General features: G+C 45.6%; 1 protein-coding gene across 6 annotated transcripts in view; it reads left to right on the forward strand.

The window, feature by feature from the left end:
* ahcyl2b (adenosylhomocysteinase like 2b) overlaps positions 1–20,000 on the forward strand; it is an 84,419-nt gene that overhangs the window by 21,158 nt on the left and 43,261 nt on the right. For 2 of the 6 annotated variants that reach the window (XM_042092500.1, XM_042092512.1), the window contains exons 2-3: positions 6,901–7,012; positions 10,606–10,749. In XM_042092500.1, the coding sequence (XP_041948434.1) occupies positions 6,901–7,012; positions 10,606–10,749 (256 nt within the window). Of the gene's footprint in view, positions 1–6,900; positions 7,013–7,071; positions 7,094–7,144; positions 7,179–10,605; positions 10,750–20,000 lie in introns of those variants that run through there. The other 4 variants (XM_042092520.1, XM_042092505.1, XM_042092531.1 and 1 more) reach the window with 3 other exon arrangements.

The following is a 20,000-nucleotide window of genomic DNA, read 5'->3' on the forward strand; positions in this document are numbered from 1 at the left end:
GCCTGCACAGGGGCGTGTCACTGACGTATGACTTACGTTTGAACGCCTCGGTTCCACGCCAGACAAGCCGGAGTACAAAACAAACTTGGTGTACACCTTCATTAATGTTGATTTTCTCTCGACTGGAAGGTCATACTATCACGACATTCTACTGAAATAGGGAGGAGGGTTTGGAGATCATGATACCATGTCCGAAATGTGCATCCATTGCTCAGAAAAATAAGGCTTGGACAAATTCTGGGAAATTCTTGGATTCTGCCATAGACCTCAATGTTAAAAAGAGAGCCCGATCACTGCATAAATGTGCGGGGGCGTGTACTGCTACCCTATTTGCATAAATTTCCAGGGACAGGAAATGGCCTCTCATGAAGTATCTTCATAATCAACCATCTGGTTATTCTACATCATGACAGTAAAATAGACCATCCTTAGTCAATGTACTGCAGCAATTCCTCTCTCAACCTGTAGAAAATGCTGAACATCTGATTATGCATGGGGGGGGAAAATACCGTCATATACCGTGAAACCGTAAGAATTTTAAAAAAATACCGTGATATACATTTTTGGTCATGCCGCCCAGCACTAATGTGAGGCTCTGTTGCCCCTCGGTGTGAAGGTTGTGTTTAGTGGGCCCAGTGCCCTGATGTTCCTCTGCTGGTGCCCCAGTTCTCAGTGGCACCTTACAGGCACACAGCCAGTCAGTTCAACCCCTTAAGCTGCCTACCCTCAAAGACTGCTTTGTAATGGGTACACACATCTGTGTTCTGTCTACCTGTGGATAGCTAGACTTGTACCATCACACACAACATATGCACACACACACACACACACCTGTGTTCTGTCTACCTGTGGATAGCTAGACTTGTACCATTACATATGCACACATACAGATACACACACCTGTGGATAGCTAGACTTGTACCATCACACACAACATATGCACACACACACACACACACACACACACACACACACACATATATATATTCTGACCTCTCTAACCCTTTGGATGGCTAGGCTTTTACCATCTCACACACACACATATACACATACATATGCACATGCACACACTGTACACAAATATATATGTATGACATACGTCCACGGTAACACATAAATATGCACACATACATACACATTCTAGCTCCTCAGTCGCAGTTTTCCAGCCTTCTAACAATTAACAATCGTGATGCTGCTGCGACTCTGCAGCCAGAGGTGAGGGAACAGACAGACACACACACACACACACACACACACACAGCGTTTGGTGTTCGGACAATCCGGCATTGTGATCCTGAGCTGACTGGCTACGACCGGATCACCGGGGGTTACGGATATAAATGGGTCGCCGGGGGTTACGAGTATAAATGGGTCGGGCTGCTCTTGCTCTCCTTCCTTCACTGATCCGTCATCATCATGCTGAAGAAGCGGAGGGAAGGAGAGCAGGAGCGCCCCGCCGCTAGGAAGGTAAGACTGAGCAGCCCGCACACACACACACACACACACACCGCCGTTAGGAAGGTAAGACTGAGAGAGATGCCGTTAGGAAGGTAAGACTGAGAGAGACGCCGTTAGAAAAGTAAGACTGAGCGGCCTGCACACACACATACATGCGCACACACACACACACACACACACACACACACACACCGCCGTTAGGAAGGTAAGACTGAGAGAGACGCCGTTAGAAAAGTAAGACTGAGAGACGCCGTTAGGAAGGTAAGACCGAGCGGCCCGCCGTTAGGAACACACACACATACATGCGCACACACACACACACACCGCCGTTAGGAAGGTAAGACCGAGCGGCCCGCCGTTAGGAACACACACACATACATGCGCGCAGACACACACACACACACACACACACACACCGCCGTTAGGAAGGTAAGACCGAGCGGCCCGCCGTTAGGAACACACACACATACATGCGCGCAGACACACACACACACACACACACACACACCGCCGTTAGGAAGGTAAGACCGAGCGGCCCGCCGTTAGGAACACACACACATACATGCGCGCAGACACACACACACACACACACACACACACCGCCGTTAGGAAGGGAAGACAGTGAGAGACGCCGTTAGGAAGGTAAGACTGAGAGAGACGCCGTTAGGAAGGTAAGACTGAGAGACGCCGTTAGAAAAGTAAGACTGAGAGATGCCGTTAGGAAGGTCTAACTGTTGATGTGCCGTGAGAAAGGTTGGAAATAGGCACCCACCAGCCCAGCACTAAACTCCGAGCGTGGTAAACAAAAATTGGATATTTCAGGCAGTAAAAGCCCTGGTAAGAACCAAACTAGATTTTGTTCAAATCTACACACCTATGGCTACTGAACAATGTAAGGTTCATATATCAAATGTTTTTTTGAAGTATTAAAAAACATAGTTTTTCCGAACGAAATGGTTGGTGGTTTTACAATAAGACGGAGAGACGCTGCTAGGAAGGTAGGACGGAGAGAGACGAAGGCAAGATGGAGGGACGGCGTTAAGAAGATAAGAAGGAGAGCAGAAGCAGAAGGAGAGCAGGAGCAGGAGGAGAGAGATGCCGTTACTGTACGTACACACTGCCGCCGACTTGAGCTTCCAAAGAAGCTCGGGTCGCCCTGTCAAGAACGCTTGTCAAAAAGGGAAGCTTTGGCCGCTTTGACGTGGCATCCTACGTTCGTTCATTTTTCTATCTTACTACTTTATTTAAAGGCCGTCTATTCCGATTGGTTGCTGGTCGTTTGTCGCTGAACCGCGTCATAGCTCATTACCATAAAGTTGACTTACTTTCAACTTTCTGCTTGACGCTCAAGACGCCCAAAACGCGACGCCGACAGATTTGCCGCTTCTGGCAGCTGAGAGAAGCTGGCTTCCATTGAAAATGAATGACTTCCTGACTCTTTGGAAGCTCAAGTCGGCGGCGGTGTGTACGTACAGTTAGGAAGATAAGACGGAGAGAGATGCTGTTAGGAAGATAAGACAGAGAGATGACGTTAAGAAGGTAAGAGAGAGAGACTGTCCAATTTTGAGGTAACGTGCTAACAAACTAATGGTGATTGTGGTTCACATGGTAATTGCAATCCTGTCATGTCATAAAATTGTAAATTTGATTTTTCAAGCTTAGAAAAATGTATATATTAGGTAGATTTATGGAAGTTTAAGGGGAAACTCATGAAATGTAATTTTCAGAATCAGCTTTATTGGCCAGGTTTGCGTAAACAAACAAGGAATTTTACTCTGGTTAATCTTTGCTCTCAAAGTACAGCACACTTAACATATAAGAATACAAAATAATTTAAAAAAAAAACATTAAAAGAATAAAAACAGAACAGTAAGAATAGAATGAAGGGCAGTAGACTATGGCTATGTATAAGAATACAGTATGTACATTTGCTAATAAATAGCCACTAAGGTGGTATAGGGTAATGCAATTGTACATTTGCAAATAAATATAGTATTATACCACCTTAGTATAGTATATATAGGTGTGTGTGTGTATGTATATGTGTGTGTGTGTGTATATATATATATATATATATATATATATATATATTTCACTGCTTCACTTAAGGGAAGGCTTAGTCCCTGCCTCAGTCATTGCAAGTGCATCTTCTTTGATTAATCACCCACTATGTGGATACAGTTTTTTTTTTTTTTTGAATTGTGTTATTTAGTATAATTTGTATTTTAGTATATTTAGTATTTAGTATATATTTATCTTCTAATGTCCTTATTGCTTAGTTGTGTTTTTATATTATATACTTTTAATTACTTTCTGCTATTAGTGAATGTGTGTGTGTGTGTTGTCTGTATGCTACTGTGCCCTTGAATTTCCCCTGGGGATCAATAAAGTATCTATCTATCTATCTATAGGGTAGTGCAGTTGTCCATGGGAGTGCGGCTGAGGATGACCGCCTCCTTGTTGTCCCTGTCAATGTTGCCAAGTCGTGGACACCTCAGCAGGCACAAGCAAGATGCAATATACATTGAAAAGAGGGTGGGAATAGTGCAATATCAGTATAGACTAATTAAATATACATATAGTGCAAGGCAGTTCAGTGAAATGATAATGTATTAATAACAATTTTTGTAACTGTACATTTTGACATATGTCAAATGAGTACCAATACATATGAATAATGTTTTGTTGTGGGAATATGTGCAGCATGGCTATTTTCAGTTCACCATCACACACAACATATGCACACACACACATACATACACACACACACACATATTCTGACCACTCTGAATGATGCTAAAGGTCAGAGTGATGCTAAAGGCTAAACGTAAGAGTGATGCTAAAGACTAAAAGTCAGAATGTTGCTAGAGGTCCGAGTGATGCTAAAGCTGGGATTGATGCTAAAGGCTAAAGCTGAGAGTGATGCTAAAGGCTAAAGCTGAGAGTGATGCTAAAGGCTAAAGCTGAGAGCGATGCTAAAGGGAGGAGTGATGCTAAAGGCTAAAGCTGAGAGTGATGCTAAGGACTAAAAGTCAGAATGATGCTAGAGGTCAGAGTGATGCTAAAGGCTAAAGCTGAGAGTGATGCTAAAGACTAAAAGTCAGAATGATGCTAGAGGTCAGAGTGATGCTAAAGCTGGGATTGATGCTAAAGCTGAGAGTGATGCTAAAGACTAAAAGTCAGAATGATGCTAGAGGTCAGAGTGATGCTAAAGGCTAAACGTGAGAGTGATGCTAAAGACTAAAAGTCAGAATGATGCTAGAGGTCAGAGTGATGCTAAAGGCTAAAGCTGAGAGTGATGCTGAAGACTAAAAGTCAGAATGATGGTAAGGGTGAAAATGGTGTTAAAGGTCAGAGTAATGTTACAGGGTAAAGGCCAGCAGAGTGGTGTCACAGGGTAAAGGCCAGCAGAGTGATGTCACAGGGTAAAGGTCAGAGGCCAGAGTGATGATACAGGGTAAAGGTCAGAGTGACGTTACAGGTTAAAGGTCAGAGGCCAGAGTGATGTTACAGGGTAAGAGCAGAGTGATGTTACAGGGTAAAGGTCAGAGTAATGTTACAGGTTAAAGGTCAGAGTGATGTCACAGGGTAAAGGTCAGAGTGATGTTACAGGGTAAAGGTGAAAGTGATGAGAATAATTCTCTACACACAAAACAAAGCACTAACAACCTAGTTAGTGAACCCGAAGTTTATTACAGAAGACTGTTAAGAACACTTACCAACTATCACGCTATCCGGAGATATTCTTTGGTCACCTCTATTAACGATTTACGGCTCCCCCATTGTTTACATGGGGGAGCAGGGATTAGTGTGTGCTTCACCTCACTGTGTGTACACTGTGTGCTGTGTGTGTTTCACTAGATAGATAGATAGATAGATAGATAGATAGATAGATACTTTATTGATCCTCAAGGGGAAATTCAAGAATTTCACGGATTGGCATAAATGCAGAGACCAAATTTCCCTCACGGGATCAAAAGAGTATATATACTTATACTTATATACATATAGGCTGACAGTTGGTAAGTGTTATATAGGCTGACAGTTGGTAAGTGTTCTTAACAGTCTTCTGTAATAAACTGGGTTTCCTAACTAGGTTATTGGTGCTTCGTTTTATGTGTAGAGGCCCTAAGCTACTGACGAGGTTTGGTACTATTTTGAACAATATTACTGGTTAAAAAAATGCTATTTGGGAAGCGGTTAGCTTACTGCCCTTAGATAATCTACTGTTTGCGATTTGGGGCTATAGCTTGTACCAGGCCAAGCTCTGTAGTGGTTGATCAATGAAAATTACTGTCTCCACGGCTTATTTTATGTGTTTTAATGCAGAAAAACACCCTTGGGTCAATTTTCGCTGGAATGATACTTTAAAGTCAGATATAAGCTGAGGTGATGCTAAAGTTGAGATGTGCTAAGGCAAGGGTGATGCTAAAGTTGAGATGTGCTAAGGCAAGGGTGATGCAGTTGGTCATAGTGATGCTAAGGGCTAAAGAGAAGCGATGCTAAAGAGGAGAGATGCAGTCGTGGCCTACTGGTTACTGCTTCGGACTTGTAACCGGAGGGTTGGCGGTTCGAACCCCGATCACCCCGACGCACAGCTGAAGTGCCCTTGAGCAAGTATATATACTTAAGTATAGTATAAGTAAAGTATATATACTTTTTTGATCCCGTGAGGGAAATTTGGTCTCTGCTTTTAACCCAATCGGTGAATTTGTGAAACACAAACAGCACACAGTGAACACACAGTGAGGTGAAGCACACACTAATCCCGGCGCAGTGAGCTGCCTGCTACATCGGCGGCGCTCGGGGATCAGTGAGGGGTTAGGTACCTTGCTCAAGGGCACTTCAGCCGCGGCCCACTGGTCGGGGCTCGAACCGGCAACCCTCCGGTTACAAGTCCAGAGTGCTAACCAGTGGGCCACGGCTGCCCCAAAGGCACCTAACCCCTCACTGCTCCCCGAGCGCCGCTGAGGTCAGAGTGATGACAAAGGCTGACAATTATGCTAATGATTAAAGGTCAGCGTAGGGCTAAAGGTGATAATAATGCTAAGGCTAAAGGTGATAATAATGCTAAGGCTAAAGTTGATAATAATGTTGAAAGCTAAGGTGAGTAGCCACCAGATCAGAAATGTTGGTGAAGGGAATTACAATGTGTTGTGACATGAGTACACTTTGTGGAAGACTTAGAAACTTGTTCAGAGTAAGAATGAGATTAGGTCAGATGCTGAGAAGCCAACATCTAACCATAACCGTAACAACCGTAACCTGAGGTTAAAGCACCAGCTGTCTTTGTGGTTGTCATGGTGATTGACATCCAGACATCAGTTTCAGACACAGGTATGCAGTTTCCCCAACTCCTCATTTATGATTCTCTCTCTGGCTGTGTGTGTGTGTGTGTGTGTGTGTGTGTGTGTGTGTGTGTGTGTGTGTGTGTTTGTGTAGCAGATCCAGTTTGCTGACCAGAAGCAAGAATTTAACAAACGTCCATCAAAGATCGGACGCCGCTCTCTGTCTCGCTCCATCTCCCAGTCATCTACAGACAGCTACAGCTCAGGTACGCACGCACACACGCACACACACACACACGCGCACACACGCTCCAACTCCCAGTCATCTACAGACAGCTACAGCTCAGGTAGGTACGCACGCACGCACGCGCACACACACACACACACGCACACGCTCCATCTCCCAGTCATCTACAGACAGCTACAGCTCAGGTACACACGCACACACACACACACACACACACAAACATAGGCCTGTCACGATAACAAATTTTGCTGGACGATAAGTTGTCCTAGAAATTATTGCGATAAATGATAATGTTGTCGTTCTGAGACCATTTTCAGGTAATATAATGATAATGGCTCTCACTTATAGAGCGCCAAAACATTACACATGTCTCATGGTGCTTTACAGAGTGTTAGACAATCAGAGAAAAGAAAAGAAGGCCCATGGGTAACAGGGGCGAGGAAAAACTCCCTAGAATTTGTCACGGACAGAAGACGACCCAAGAGCGCAAGTTCAAATTCAGAGTCTTTTTATTGAAGGGTTCAGGGGGGAAGAGGAGTGAGAAACGTGAGGTCTTGGAGGTTCCGGTTCCAGGGGTGCTAGGAGTGCCAGGGGGGTCAGGGGTTCTCGGGGCTCAGGGGAACACACACACCACAGCAAGGTGAACAGCAGGCAGTAGTTCAGACCAGGGCTAGGCACTAAACGTGGTGAGGGACAGAAGGCAGATTCGAGTTACCGGGGGGGCTGAAGATCGGAGAGTAATCGAGAAGATCCGGAAGGCAGGTCGGGATAACCGGGGCGGTAGAACAGGGAGGCAGTCAAGAAAGGATCCGAATCACAGGTAGGAGTCAGAGAGTAGACAGGCAGGCAGGTTACTGGTCCAGGTTTGAAGACGATCTGACAGGGCTTGGCTGAAAAACAGGGCTTTATATACTGGGAGAGGTTAGTGGAGAAATGCAGTGCAGCTGGCAGAGTAATTAGAGCAGAGTGGGGCAAGGTGAGGATGGTGAGTGGGGAATGCAGCGCAGCTGGCCAGGTAACAAGAGCAGAGCAGGGCGGAGCCAGGTGGAGCTCGTTAGGCAGAGTAGAGAGAGAGTGAGCAGAGTGGCAGAGAGTTGAATCAATTAAGGTTGTTGCCAGGGAGAGAGAATGCTCATGACAGAATTAGAGATACATATAGGAAGAAACCTCGAGCAGATCCACGACTCAAGGGCCTGACCCATCTGCCTAGGGTCAGTACAGGACAGTAAGGTCTGTATACATGATAAATGCATATGATAGTCAGGTGTAGAGAATAGAACATGGTGTTTAAAGCCACCTGAGGTGAATGTTACAAGAGGAGGGATGGTTACGTATCCAGTATGATAATGCATGAATCCTATTTAGTGTCAGAAAGTTCAAATAGTCCAGCGTAGGAAATGGAATTGTCCAGGGGGATTAGGAGTTGTCATAGGGCAAGTGGTGGGTCGCTAGGCTGTACGGGCCAGGAGTCCGGGCAGGGGGACAGCAATAGGCGATGATAGGGCAGTCGTAGGGACGGGACTTCAGGTGAGATGAGTGAGATGAGGGCCAAACACACGGATGGCTGGTGACTGGTGATGATATACCTCCCAAGTGAGGTAAGCGGGGAAGAAAGAGAGATGTAGAGCGGGTTAGTATTACTGTAAATCAATGGTACTATATAGTGCTATATCATAGTGAGAATAGGCAAGATAGGGAGATTTGAGAGGGAATGGGAGAGAGGGGGAGTTGTACGGTGTGACCCATGAAAAGTCCATGACAGCGCTATGCTATAGCAGAATGACTAAGGCATGGTGACAGCGCTATGCTATTATAATAGCAGCATAACTAAGGCATGGTGACAGTGCTATGCTATAGCAGAATGACTAAGGCATGGTGACAGCGCTATGCTATAGCAGCATAACTAAGACATGGTGACAGCACTATGCTATAGCAGCATAACTAAGGCATGGTGACAGCACTATGCTATAGCAGCATAACTAAGACATGGTGACAGCACTATGCTATAGCAGCATAACTAAGGCATGGTGACAGCGCTATGCTATAGGAGCATAACTAAGGCATGGTGACAGCACTATGCTATTATAATAGCAGCATAACTAAGGCATGGTGACCGCGCTATGCTATTATAATAGCAGCATAACTAAGGCATGGTGACAGCGCTATGCTATTATAATAGCAGCATAACTAAGGCATGGTGACAGCACTATGCTATTATAATAGCAGCATGACTAAGGCATGGTGACAGCGCTATGCTATAGCAGCATAACTAAGGCATGGTGACAGCGCTATGCTATTATAATAGCAGCATAACTAAGGCATGGTGACAGCGCTATGCTATAGCAGCATAACTAAGGCATGGTGACAGCGCTATGCTATTATAATAGCAGCATAACTAAGACATGGTGACAGCACTATGCTATTATAATAGCAGCATGACTAAGGCATGGTGACCGCGCTATGCTATTATAATAGCAGCATAACTAAGGCATGGTGACAGCGCTATGCTATAGCAGCATAACTAAGGCATGGTGACAGCACTATGCTATAGCAGCATAACTAAGGCATGGTGACGGCGCTATGCTATAGCCGCATAACTAAGACATGGTGAAGGGTAGTCAACACCAGCGCAGGTATGGTCAGTGACCACCGTTGCACGCATGACTGGGGTGCCAGTCACACAGCAGGGTGGTCCATTGCAAAAAACCCTGAGGTGGTTGAAGTTCCACACTGCACCATACCTAACTATGAGGTAGAGTTTAGATTCTCTGCCCGAGCACAAGCCCCAACTATGGAGTAGAGTTTAGATTCTCGGTAGAGTTTAGATTCTCTGCCCGAGGACGAGCCCCAACTTGACCCGATCTCCGATATTTCCAGCTACTATCCTCGGGCCGGGCCGAGCCAGGTCCTTGATCAAGCATTTGTGTTTTTTTTTTCAAGTCATTAGCCTACTTGGGTGGGGAGCTAATAATAATATTTCTGACTGGCAAAGCTCCTTGGGTGGGGAGCTTTCCCAATCAGAAATATTATATATATTTAGCAAAGTAGGCCAACGTAACAAATGTGTACAAAGATATATAAGTTAGGCTACAAAGTTCCAAAATGTCATTTATAAAGTCTGCGCAACACGTGTCATGCGCAGCTTCTTCTCCACACACGCATCACACTGGGCCTGCTGTGCTGTATTGTGTAGCTTAAGTGCAACGTGCAGCTTGAAGATGTAAAGACAAACATAAAAACAGGAGAAATAACTTTGAGCAAGTTTGGAGAAAAGTCGGTGGTATGCATTTGTCAGGTGTGCTTTGTTGCGTGCATTAAGTGTGCACGATGCTCGCCTATGACAGCAAAAAACAGGGACTTTGAGATGGACAGACACATAAAGCAAGCATGCTATGGCAGAAATAATGATGGTCAGCCTTCAATGTCCTCTTTTGTCACTACTCCAAGCGTTTTTATTTGTCTCATAGGGGTTACTGTTGTAAAACATGTAGTGAAATGGCATATAGTTGCTCAACTTTCCTGCGCATAAGTGTCTAATTATAAGGATGAAGAAAGAAAGATTTAGGAATTTATTATATCTACGGATGTGTGTCTGTGTGTGTTTGCTTGCAGCTGCATCCTACACAGACAGCTCGGATGATGAGACGTCTCCTCGTGATAAACAGCAGAAGAACTCCAAAGGCAGCGCAGACTTCTGCATCAAGAACATCAAGCAGGCCGACTTCGGACGCAGGGAAATCGAGATCGCTGAGCAAGGTGTGTGTCTGTGTGTGTGTGTGTGTGTGTCTGCGTGTGTGTGTGTGTGCAGGATTGTGGGTTGCACACAGGTCAGCTCCAGATTAAAGTTTGTGAATGTGCTGGATCAGAGTTAAGAGCATTTCTGCATTTCTGAGCATTTCCTGTTCAATCAGTCTCCAGCAGGACAACTGAGCAAGGTGTGTGTGTGTGTGTGTGTGCGTCTGTGCGTGTGTGCGTGTGTGCGTGCGTGCGTGCGTGAAGATACATCCAATCCAATCCAATCCACTTTATTTATATAGCAGTTTAAACAAACACAAGGTTCCCAAAGTGCTGTACAGCAAGATAAGAAACACACAAGACACCACAGAAGCACAATAATAGGATAAAGTATTACAATTAAAAGAGATAACACTAACTAAAATAAAAGTAAAAAGACATAAAAACTAAAATAAAAGTAAAAAAGAGATAAAAACTAAAATAAAAGTAAACTAAAATAAAAGTTAAAAGAGATTAAAAACCAACTCAAATCCAATAAATAAAATAAAATCAAATAAATAAAATATACTGCCCACACCACATCTACATACCATCAACACACTACCTGGGGTTAAAAGCCAGAGAAAAGAGGTGAGTTTTAAGATTGAGACAGTGAAGGGGCCTGTCTGATGTGAAGGGGCAGATTGTTCCATAGTTTCGGAGCTGCAACGGCAAAAGCTCGTTCCCCTCTAGATTTTAGCCTGGCTCTGGGCTCTGTCAGGAGCAGCTGGTCAGCTGACCTGAGAGAGCGGCTGGGAGTGTATGGGTGGAGCAGCTCAGAAAGGTAAGGTGGGGTAAGGCCATGCACGGCTTTAAAAGCAAATAAAAGAGTTTTAAAATGAATTCTATTTTTTCATTAAAATTTAAGAAGTTAAGAGACATCCAGGCTTTAATGTCATGTAGGCACTCTAGCAATGGCTTAATACTGTAAGCATCTGACTTTTTAAGAGGGACATAAATCTAGCAATGAAATGAAATGCCGTGTTTCCTGAGAATTGAACCAAGGGGGAGAAGATGGAGAGAAAATAAAATAGGGCCAAGCACAGAGCCTTGTGGTACCCCATATGAGAGGGGGACTGGAGGACACAGAGTCACCAACACTAACACAGAAGGTTCGATGTGACAGGTAGGACCTGAACCATTCCAGAGCTGTGCCTCTGATGCCCACCCACTGCTCCAAACGGGCAATCAGGATTTCATGGTCCACTGTATCAAAAGCAGCAGTCAGATCAAGCAGTACAAGGACAACGCAGTGACCAGAGTCAGTAGCTAAAAATATGTCATTAAAAGCGCTGATTCTGTGCTGTGCAATGTTTTAAAGCCAGATTGGAAGACCTCAATGATATTTTGCTCATTTAAAAAGTCCATGAGCTGGGAATACACAATCTTTTCTAAGATTTTAGACAGAAATGGCAATTTGGATATCGGCCTGAAGTTTGCCAAAACGGTAGAATCCAGCCCAGGTTTTTTTTAACAAAGATTACACAACGGCATGTTTAAAATGACCTGGAACCACTCCAGAGGTCAGACTGCTATTAATAACTGCAGTAAATGATGGTCCAACAGTCTGAAAAACCTCCTTAAGAAGTCGGGGAGGGACATTATCAACTGGCGAGCCTGAGGGCTTCAAATGACCAACAATATCCAGCACAAAGGGCAGGGTCACAGGCTGAAATGAGTCGAAAACAGCAGAGAAGGGGACAGACACTGAGGGGTCAATGGCAGGTGGTGAAATAAGCGCTCTGGCTGATGTGACTTTATCAATAAAAAAGTGAAGAAAGTTTTCACACACAGCCGGGGAGGCCTCAACTCCAACAGTCTGTGGTGCATTTAAAACAGAGTTGATAACTCTCACACACACACACACACACACACACAGCAGTCTGTGGTGCATTTAAAACAGAGTTAATAACTCTCACACACACACACACACACACACACACACACACACACAGCAGTGCACAAGACACACACACACACACAGCAGTGCACATTTAAAACAGAGTTAATAACTCACACACACACACACACAGCCGGGGAGGCCTCAATTCCAACAGTCTGTGGTGCATTTAAAACAGAGTTGATAACTCTCACACACACACACACACACACACACACACACACACACACACACACACACAGCAGTCTGTGGTGCATTTAAAACAGAGTTGATAACTCACACACACACACACAGCAGTGCACAAGACACACACACACACACACACACACACACACAGACAGTGGCCTCAATTCCAACAGTCTGTGGTGCATTTAAAACAGAGTTAATAACTCACACACACACACACACAGCAGTCTGTGGTGCATCTAAAACAGAGTTAATAACTCACACACACACACACTGTGGTGCATTTAAAACAGAGTTAATAAGTTAATAACTTTAAACAAAACACGAGGTTTGTGAGAGTTTGACAGGACAATATCAGAGAAATATTTTCTTTTAGCCTCTTTCACAACGGATTGGTACTGATGCCAGCAATCCCTCAGCATTTGAAATGACACTTGTAATTTGTCCTTTTTCCATTTTCTCTCAACTCTTCGGCAATTCTGTCTGGCAGCACGGGTTGTTTCATTTAGCCGGGGCTCCGCCTCCGACTTAGTTTTATGCCGTCTAGTCTTTAATGGAGCCGCAATGTCTATGGCAGTTTGACAGGTGTCGAGAAACCATGAGTTCAGAGCCTCGGTATCATACCCAGATGCAGGCAATACACAGTTTTGACTGAAGGCAGTGGTGAAGCGAGCAGCAGTGGAAGGGTTAATAACCCGACATCTACGAGCAGCAGCAGCGCGAGGTTTGGCTGCTTGACAGCAAACAGTACAGGCATATGGTCAGAGAAAAATGCATCACAGATCTCCAGATTGTCAACAGGCAGACCGTAAAATAACACAAGATCAAGTGTGTGACCACGTTCATGTGTAGGCCCAATTACACACTACAAGATTAAACGAGTCGATAATGTTTAAAAATCCTCGTGCCAATGGGTTCTCAGGGCAACACACATGAATATTACAATCTTCCACAATAAGGACTCGGTCATATTTAGGCATAATATCCGCTAAGAACATAGAAAAGTCAGATATAAAGTCTCTGTTATATTTGGGAGGCCGAGAAACCACCGCACACAACACCGTGTGAGAAAGACCCAGCTCAAACAGACTTAGTTCAAAGCTAGTGGTCGATGGTAGCGATAACTGTTTGCATTTAAAGTCACTCTTAAAAACAGTCGCAATTCAGTGAACAACAGACGGCACACCCAGATGGTTTCACCATCTTCACTGGAGATTTTAACCATGCTGATCTTAAAACTGTACTTCCAAAGCTACACCAGCATGTTGATTTTCCAACAAGGGGAGATAACATCCTGGACCTGGTCTACACTACACACAAAGGAGCATACAAAGCTACCCCCCTCCCCCACATTGGACTTTCAGACCATATAACTGTTATGCTAATGCCCGCATACAGACAAAGGGTAAAAGCAAACAAACCGGTTCGTAAGCAGGTAAAAGTGTGGCCTGAGGGAGCCTCCGATGCTCTTCAAGACTGCTTTGACACAACAGACTGGGAAATGTTTAAGCAGGCAGCCACTTACAACAACCGGACAGACATAGAGGAGTATACAGACACTGTAACCTCTTACATCACCAAGTGCATTGATGATGTGACCCACACAAAAGACATCATCACTCGGGCTAACTGGAAGCCATGGCTGACAGGGGATGTCCTCAGGCTGCTGAGGGCCAGAGACAAAGCCTACAGAGCTGGGGATGAAGCTGGCATGAGAACAGCGAGAGCCAACCTGTCCCGTGGCATCAAGGAAGCAAAAAAGGAATACACTCACAAGATAACCACCCACTTCAAAGACAGCAGGAACGCACAAAGCCTATGGCAGGGCATTCAGGCCCTCACGGACTACAAGCCCGCGCCACAGAGCTGTGAGAGCAACATCCCTCTGCTCAACAACCTGAACCGCTTCTTTGCTCGCTTTGAAGCACAAAACAGCACCTGCCCACAGAAGACCCATCCCCCTCTACATGAGCAGCCCCTGTGCCTCTCTGCCGACAGCGTGAAGAGGACACTTGCTGCTATCAACACCCGTAAGGCAACAGGTCCAGACAACATTCCAGGTCGTGCGCTGAAGGACTGCGCAGGGGAGCTTAAGGATGTCTTCACAGACATCTTTAACACTTCCCTGAAGCAAGCCATCGTCCCATCATGTTTCAAAGCTGCCACCATCATACCTGTGCCGAAGAAAACTGCTCCATCCTGCTTCAATGACTACCGCCCTGTGGCACTGACACCCATCATCATGAAGTGCTTTGAGCGGCTTGTCATGTCACATATCAAATCCATTCTCCCCCCCACCCTGGACCCCTTCCAGTTTGCATACCGAGCCAAGCGGTCTACAGAGGATGCAATCTGCTCTGCCCTCCACCCAGCCCTCACCCACCTGGAAAAAAGAGACTCATATGTGAGATTGCTGTTTATAGACTTCAGTTCTGCATTCAACACCATAATACCACAACAACTCATCAGCAAACTTGACAAACTGGGACTCAGTACCTACCTCTGCAACTGGCTACTGGACTTCCTCTGTCAGAGGCCTCAAGTAGTACGTGTTGGCAACAATACCTCAAGCAGCATCACACTGAGCACAGGGGCCCCCCAAGGCTGCGTGCTCAGTCCGCTGCTCTTCACCCTGCTGACGCATGACTGCACTGCAACCTACAGCAACAATCACATAGTGAAATTTGCTGACGACACAACTCTGGTGGGTCTCATCACCAAGGGCGACGAGACCCAATACAGGTTGGAGGTCGACCATCTGACCACGTGGTGCAGGGACAACAACCTCCTGCTGAACGTCAGCAAGACCAAAGAGATTGTTGTTGACTTCCGGAGAGGTCACACCCAACACCTGCCACTGACCATTGACGGTGCTGTGGTGGAGAGAGCGAGCAGCACCAAATTCCTGGGGGTGCACATCAGCGAAGACCTCTCCTGGACCACCAACACTGCATCACTGGCGAAGAGAGCTCAGCGCCGCCTGTACTTCCTGCGGAAACTCAGGCGAGCAAGTGCTCCACCAGCCATCATGACCACATTCTACCGAGGCACCATTGAGAGCATCCTCTCCAGCTGTATCGCTGTGTGGGGCGGAAGCTGCACTGAATACAACAGGAAAGCCCTGCAGCGCATAGTGAACACAGCTGGAAGGATTATTGGTGCTTCACTCCCCTCCCTGAAGGACATTTACACCACCCACCTCACCCGCAAGGCGACCAAAATTGTGAGTGATGCAAGTCACCCCGCTCACAATCTGTTCGATCTACTGCCCTCTGGGAAGAGGTACAGAAGCCTGCGCTCCCGCACTACCAGACTCACCAACAGCTTCATACACCAAGCTGTAAGGATGCTGAACTCTCTCCCTCCTCTCCCCCCTCCACCCTCAGCTACATAACATCCTGGACATTGGACCCACAATGGCCGCGTGCACTACTCCACTTGCACACTTGCACACTTGTACACTTTACAACTTGTTGTTGTTGTCCTGAAAACACAACACATCTGCTGCTCTTACATAACTTGCACCACTATGTCACTTTCTTTCTTACTTAGGTCAAACAGAACTACACAAGCCTTTTATTGGCCTGACTTTGCACTAGTATTTTATTGACTGTCTATGCACAATTTCAACCAAATTTTGCTGCTCTTATTTTTTTCATTATTATATGTGCCCTCTTATTTACTTACTTTTTTGTTTACTTGAATGTTATGTTTGTCTGTGGACTTAAATTGGTAAAATATGTCTTGTCTTCACCGTGGGATAGTGAGAAACGTAATTTCGATCTCTTTGTATGTCTGGAACATGTGAAGAAATTGACAATAAAGCTGACTTTGACTTTGACTTTGAATTCCTCCACCTCGGCCAGACGTCCGGGGAGAATTAAAATGGGAGCAATCGTCAGGTAAAAGTTCTGTGAAGACACTGGACTCACCAGCACTCAGCCAAGTCTCGGAGATAAAGAGGAAGTCCAATTCCCGGGAAATGAAGAATTCCTTCAGGATAAATGATTTATTCCCAAACGATCTGGCGTTGACCAGGCCAAACCTAGCAGGAACTGGTGGGTCAGGGCGAACAGCTGGCGAGGAGGCCCGACAGAGAGGCCGCAGAAACTCCAGATTTGCTCCACGCCAGCGGAGACAGGCAGAAACTCCAGATTTGTGAAGATGGAGAGAGCAGGAGCCGCGGGACTGGAAGAACACATCGGAGCCTGCCACTGGAACCAGACGGCAGCGACAGGGTCCAGGGATCGCTGAGACACACACAGGCAGCGACAGGGTCCAGGGATCGCTGAGACACACACACAGGTAGCGACAGGGTCCAGGGATCGCTGAGACATACACACAGGCAGCAACAGGGTCCAGGGATCGTTGAGACACACACAGGCAGCGACAGGGTCCAGGGATCGTTGAGACACACACAGGCAGCAACAGGGTCCAGGGATCGCTGAGACACACAGAGGCAGCGACAGGGTCCAGGGATCGCTGAGACACACACACAGGTAGCGACAGGGTCCAGGGATCGCTGAGACACACACACAGGTAGCGACAGGGTCCAGGGATCGCTGAGACACACAGAGGCAGCGACAGGGTCCAGGGATCGCTGACACACACAGGCGAGGACTTCCATATCCACCTCGAGCAGGACGTAGGCCGACAGCCCTCAGCCTCACAAGACGCTGCGCTTCCCCCGACGTCGGTCCCTTTTTCGCCGAGGCGGTGAAGCTGGAGTGCAGTGCCGGTATGACGGGATGTCTGGTAGGAAACTCGGCTCCGTTTTCCCCCCGTGATAGTCCAGTTTGAGAAGATTATTGGCTTTGATTCTCAGGCTTAGCAACGTTTGTCGATCATACACCAGCAGAGTGTTGACTGTATGTACAAGCGCCTGACACACTGGCGCCATCTTCCCATAAAGGGACACATCATGGTGTCACGGTGAACACATGGTGAAGCGTATGAACACATACATGCATACTGGGGAAAAAACCCTTCCCCTTTAAACCCTGCATACACTTCTTTACTCCAAAACGAAGATGGAAAGCAGAGAACACACAAGCACTGTAGCACTACACAAACTAATAGTCACGATAGCCCAACAGAGAACCCGACCCCCGCCCCCCACCACCACCACCACCACCTAAAAAACCCCGGTGATGGCCCTTTAATTCTCCTTTATGCCTGTTTGCTTTTCTCCTACTCATATTATAGGCAACTTGTTGAAATATAATTGTTTTAATACTTATATACAGTATTAATTGGTACACTTTACATTTCTGTATACTATCTTGTCATAGCCTACACCAGAACGAGCATCAGGTGGCTGAAATGCAGTCATTTCTAACCTATTCCCAACTGCTGCATCTGCTTTGTACAGCTTGACATCTGATTATAACTTCACCATAGGGTAGCCTACACAATTTAACCGGCAATTGCTATATTTTGGATATAGGCTATAGGCTTAAATGTCACTCGGACAGACCGAGAGAATTATTGTTTTACTCCAGCCGACAGTCTGTCCTGCATTGACAACAAATGTTATAGTTTTTTCTACTTTTTTTACTTGTATGCTCGATTTCAAACTATCTACTTTGTGAATGAAGTTGTAGCCTACTTTCCTTTGTTCAATGTGCTTGTTGAACGATGCTGGCAAGCGTGTCCCTGTTTCCCTGTCATCATGTCATTGCTCTCGTCTCGTTGTTGCTGCACCTTCCAGTGAAGTTTTCTGAGCTGTTAGATTTATAGAACATCTTCTTCCTTGTAATGACACGGGCTGATGCCACATAAGCCAGTCGTAACTTTTATAATCGTGGGGCAACGCTTTGGGCGAATTCGCGATGTAGGCCTAATTCACTAACGAAACTGGCATGAGAGGGGAGATTTTCTGACGTTTCAACAACGAAACAGAGTTTGCCATCGTTGCAAGAAGTAAGCAAATTTGTCGCTAGTCGCTAGATGCCATTTTCTCTTGCTAGGGATGGCCAAAAGTCACTTAATCTAGCGACAAAGTAAATTGGCAACACTTTCCCAGACGTCTTTTGTGTTTATCTTTCGCGCAACGCACGTTACAGACTAGTCCATTTCATTGTGGAAGTAGGGGGTGTATGTTAGGGACATAACCATGAACTGGACATTTTAACTACTATGTCAATGTTTTAACGTATTTCTTAAGAATATTATTACAATTTACCATACTTTTGACGCGTTCATGATGACAAGGGGTTTTTATTTATTATTTTTTTTTTAGGTTGGTTGGGGGCCCCCTACTAAGACTACTGGTAGGGGGCCCCAAGCAGCCGCCTACCTATGCCTCTATGTTAAGACCGCCCCTGACTCAAGGAGCTGTGCAAATTGCAAAATTACTATTCTCTATGGTAACTATGGTTACCATTGTCTATACTTGTTCTCCCATACATACCTTACAAGACACTCATTCCTCACTTTCGTAAGCATCCATGCATTCAGTCATACATGAACATTCATTTAACCATTCATAAATCTCCATACATTCATAAATCTCCATGCATTTAGTTGTAATTGTGCATTGATTCCTCCATTCATAACCATACATACATATAGTCACAGGTAAATAAAATGAATAAGGGGAATTTGAATATTACTACCCCCAGAGCCATATAGGGCACTGATTATATTACTACCCCCAGAGCCATATAGGGCGCTGACCACCCACCCCCATCTGAAATTCCCACCCACTAGGTTAGGAACTTCCTGTTTCCCACCCACTAGGTTAGGAACTTCCTGTCGAAGATCCTCCATTTTGGTCGTAGCCCATGGTTTTCAACAGTAGGCTAGAAGATCCTCCATTTTGGTCGTAGCCCATGGTTTCCAACAGTAGGCTAGAAGATCCTCCATTTTGGTCGTAGCGCATGGTTTCCAACAGTAGGCTAGAAGATCCTCCATTTTGGTCGTAGCGCATGGTTTCCAACAGTAGGCTAGGCTACGCAACATGTCCAAACGTCTTTTACGCACCTGATATATAATCCATATGATTCGTATTGTGTGCATCATATCGTATTGTGTGCATCATATCGTATTATGTGCATCATATCGTATTGTGTGCATCATATCGTATCCCCAGGACGCGTCTCGTTCTTGTTGGCAATATGACGCGAGTGGGAGTGGGGTTGGTAAA

Source organism: Alosa sapidissima, chromosome 1, assembly GCF_018492685.1.
Source record: "Alosa sapidissima isolate fAloSap1 chromosome 1, fAloSap1.pri, whole genome shotgun sequence".
NCBI classification, from domain to species: Eukaryota; Metazoa; Chordata; class Actinopteri; order Clupeiformes; family Clupeidae; genus Alosa; species Alosa sapidissima.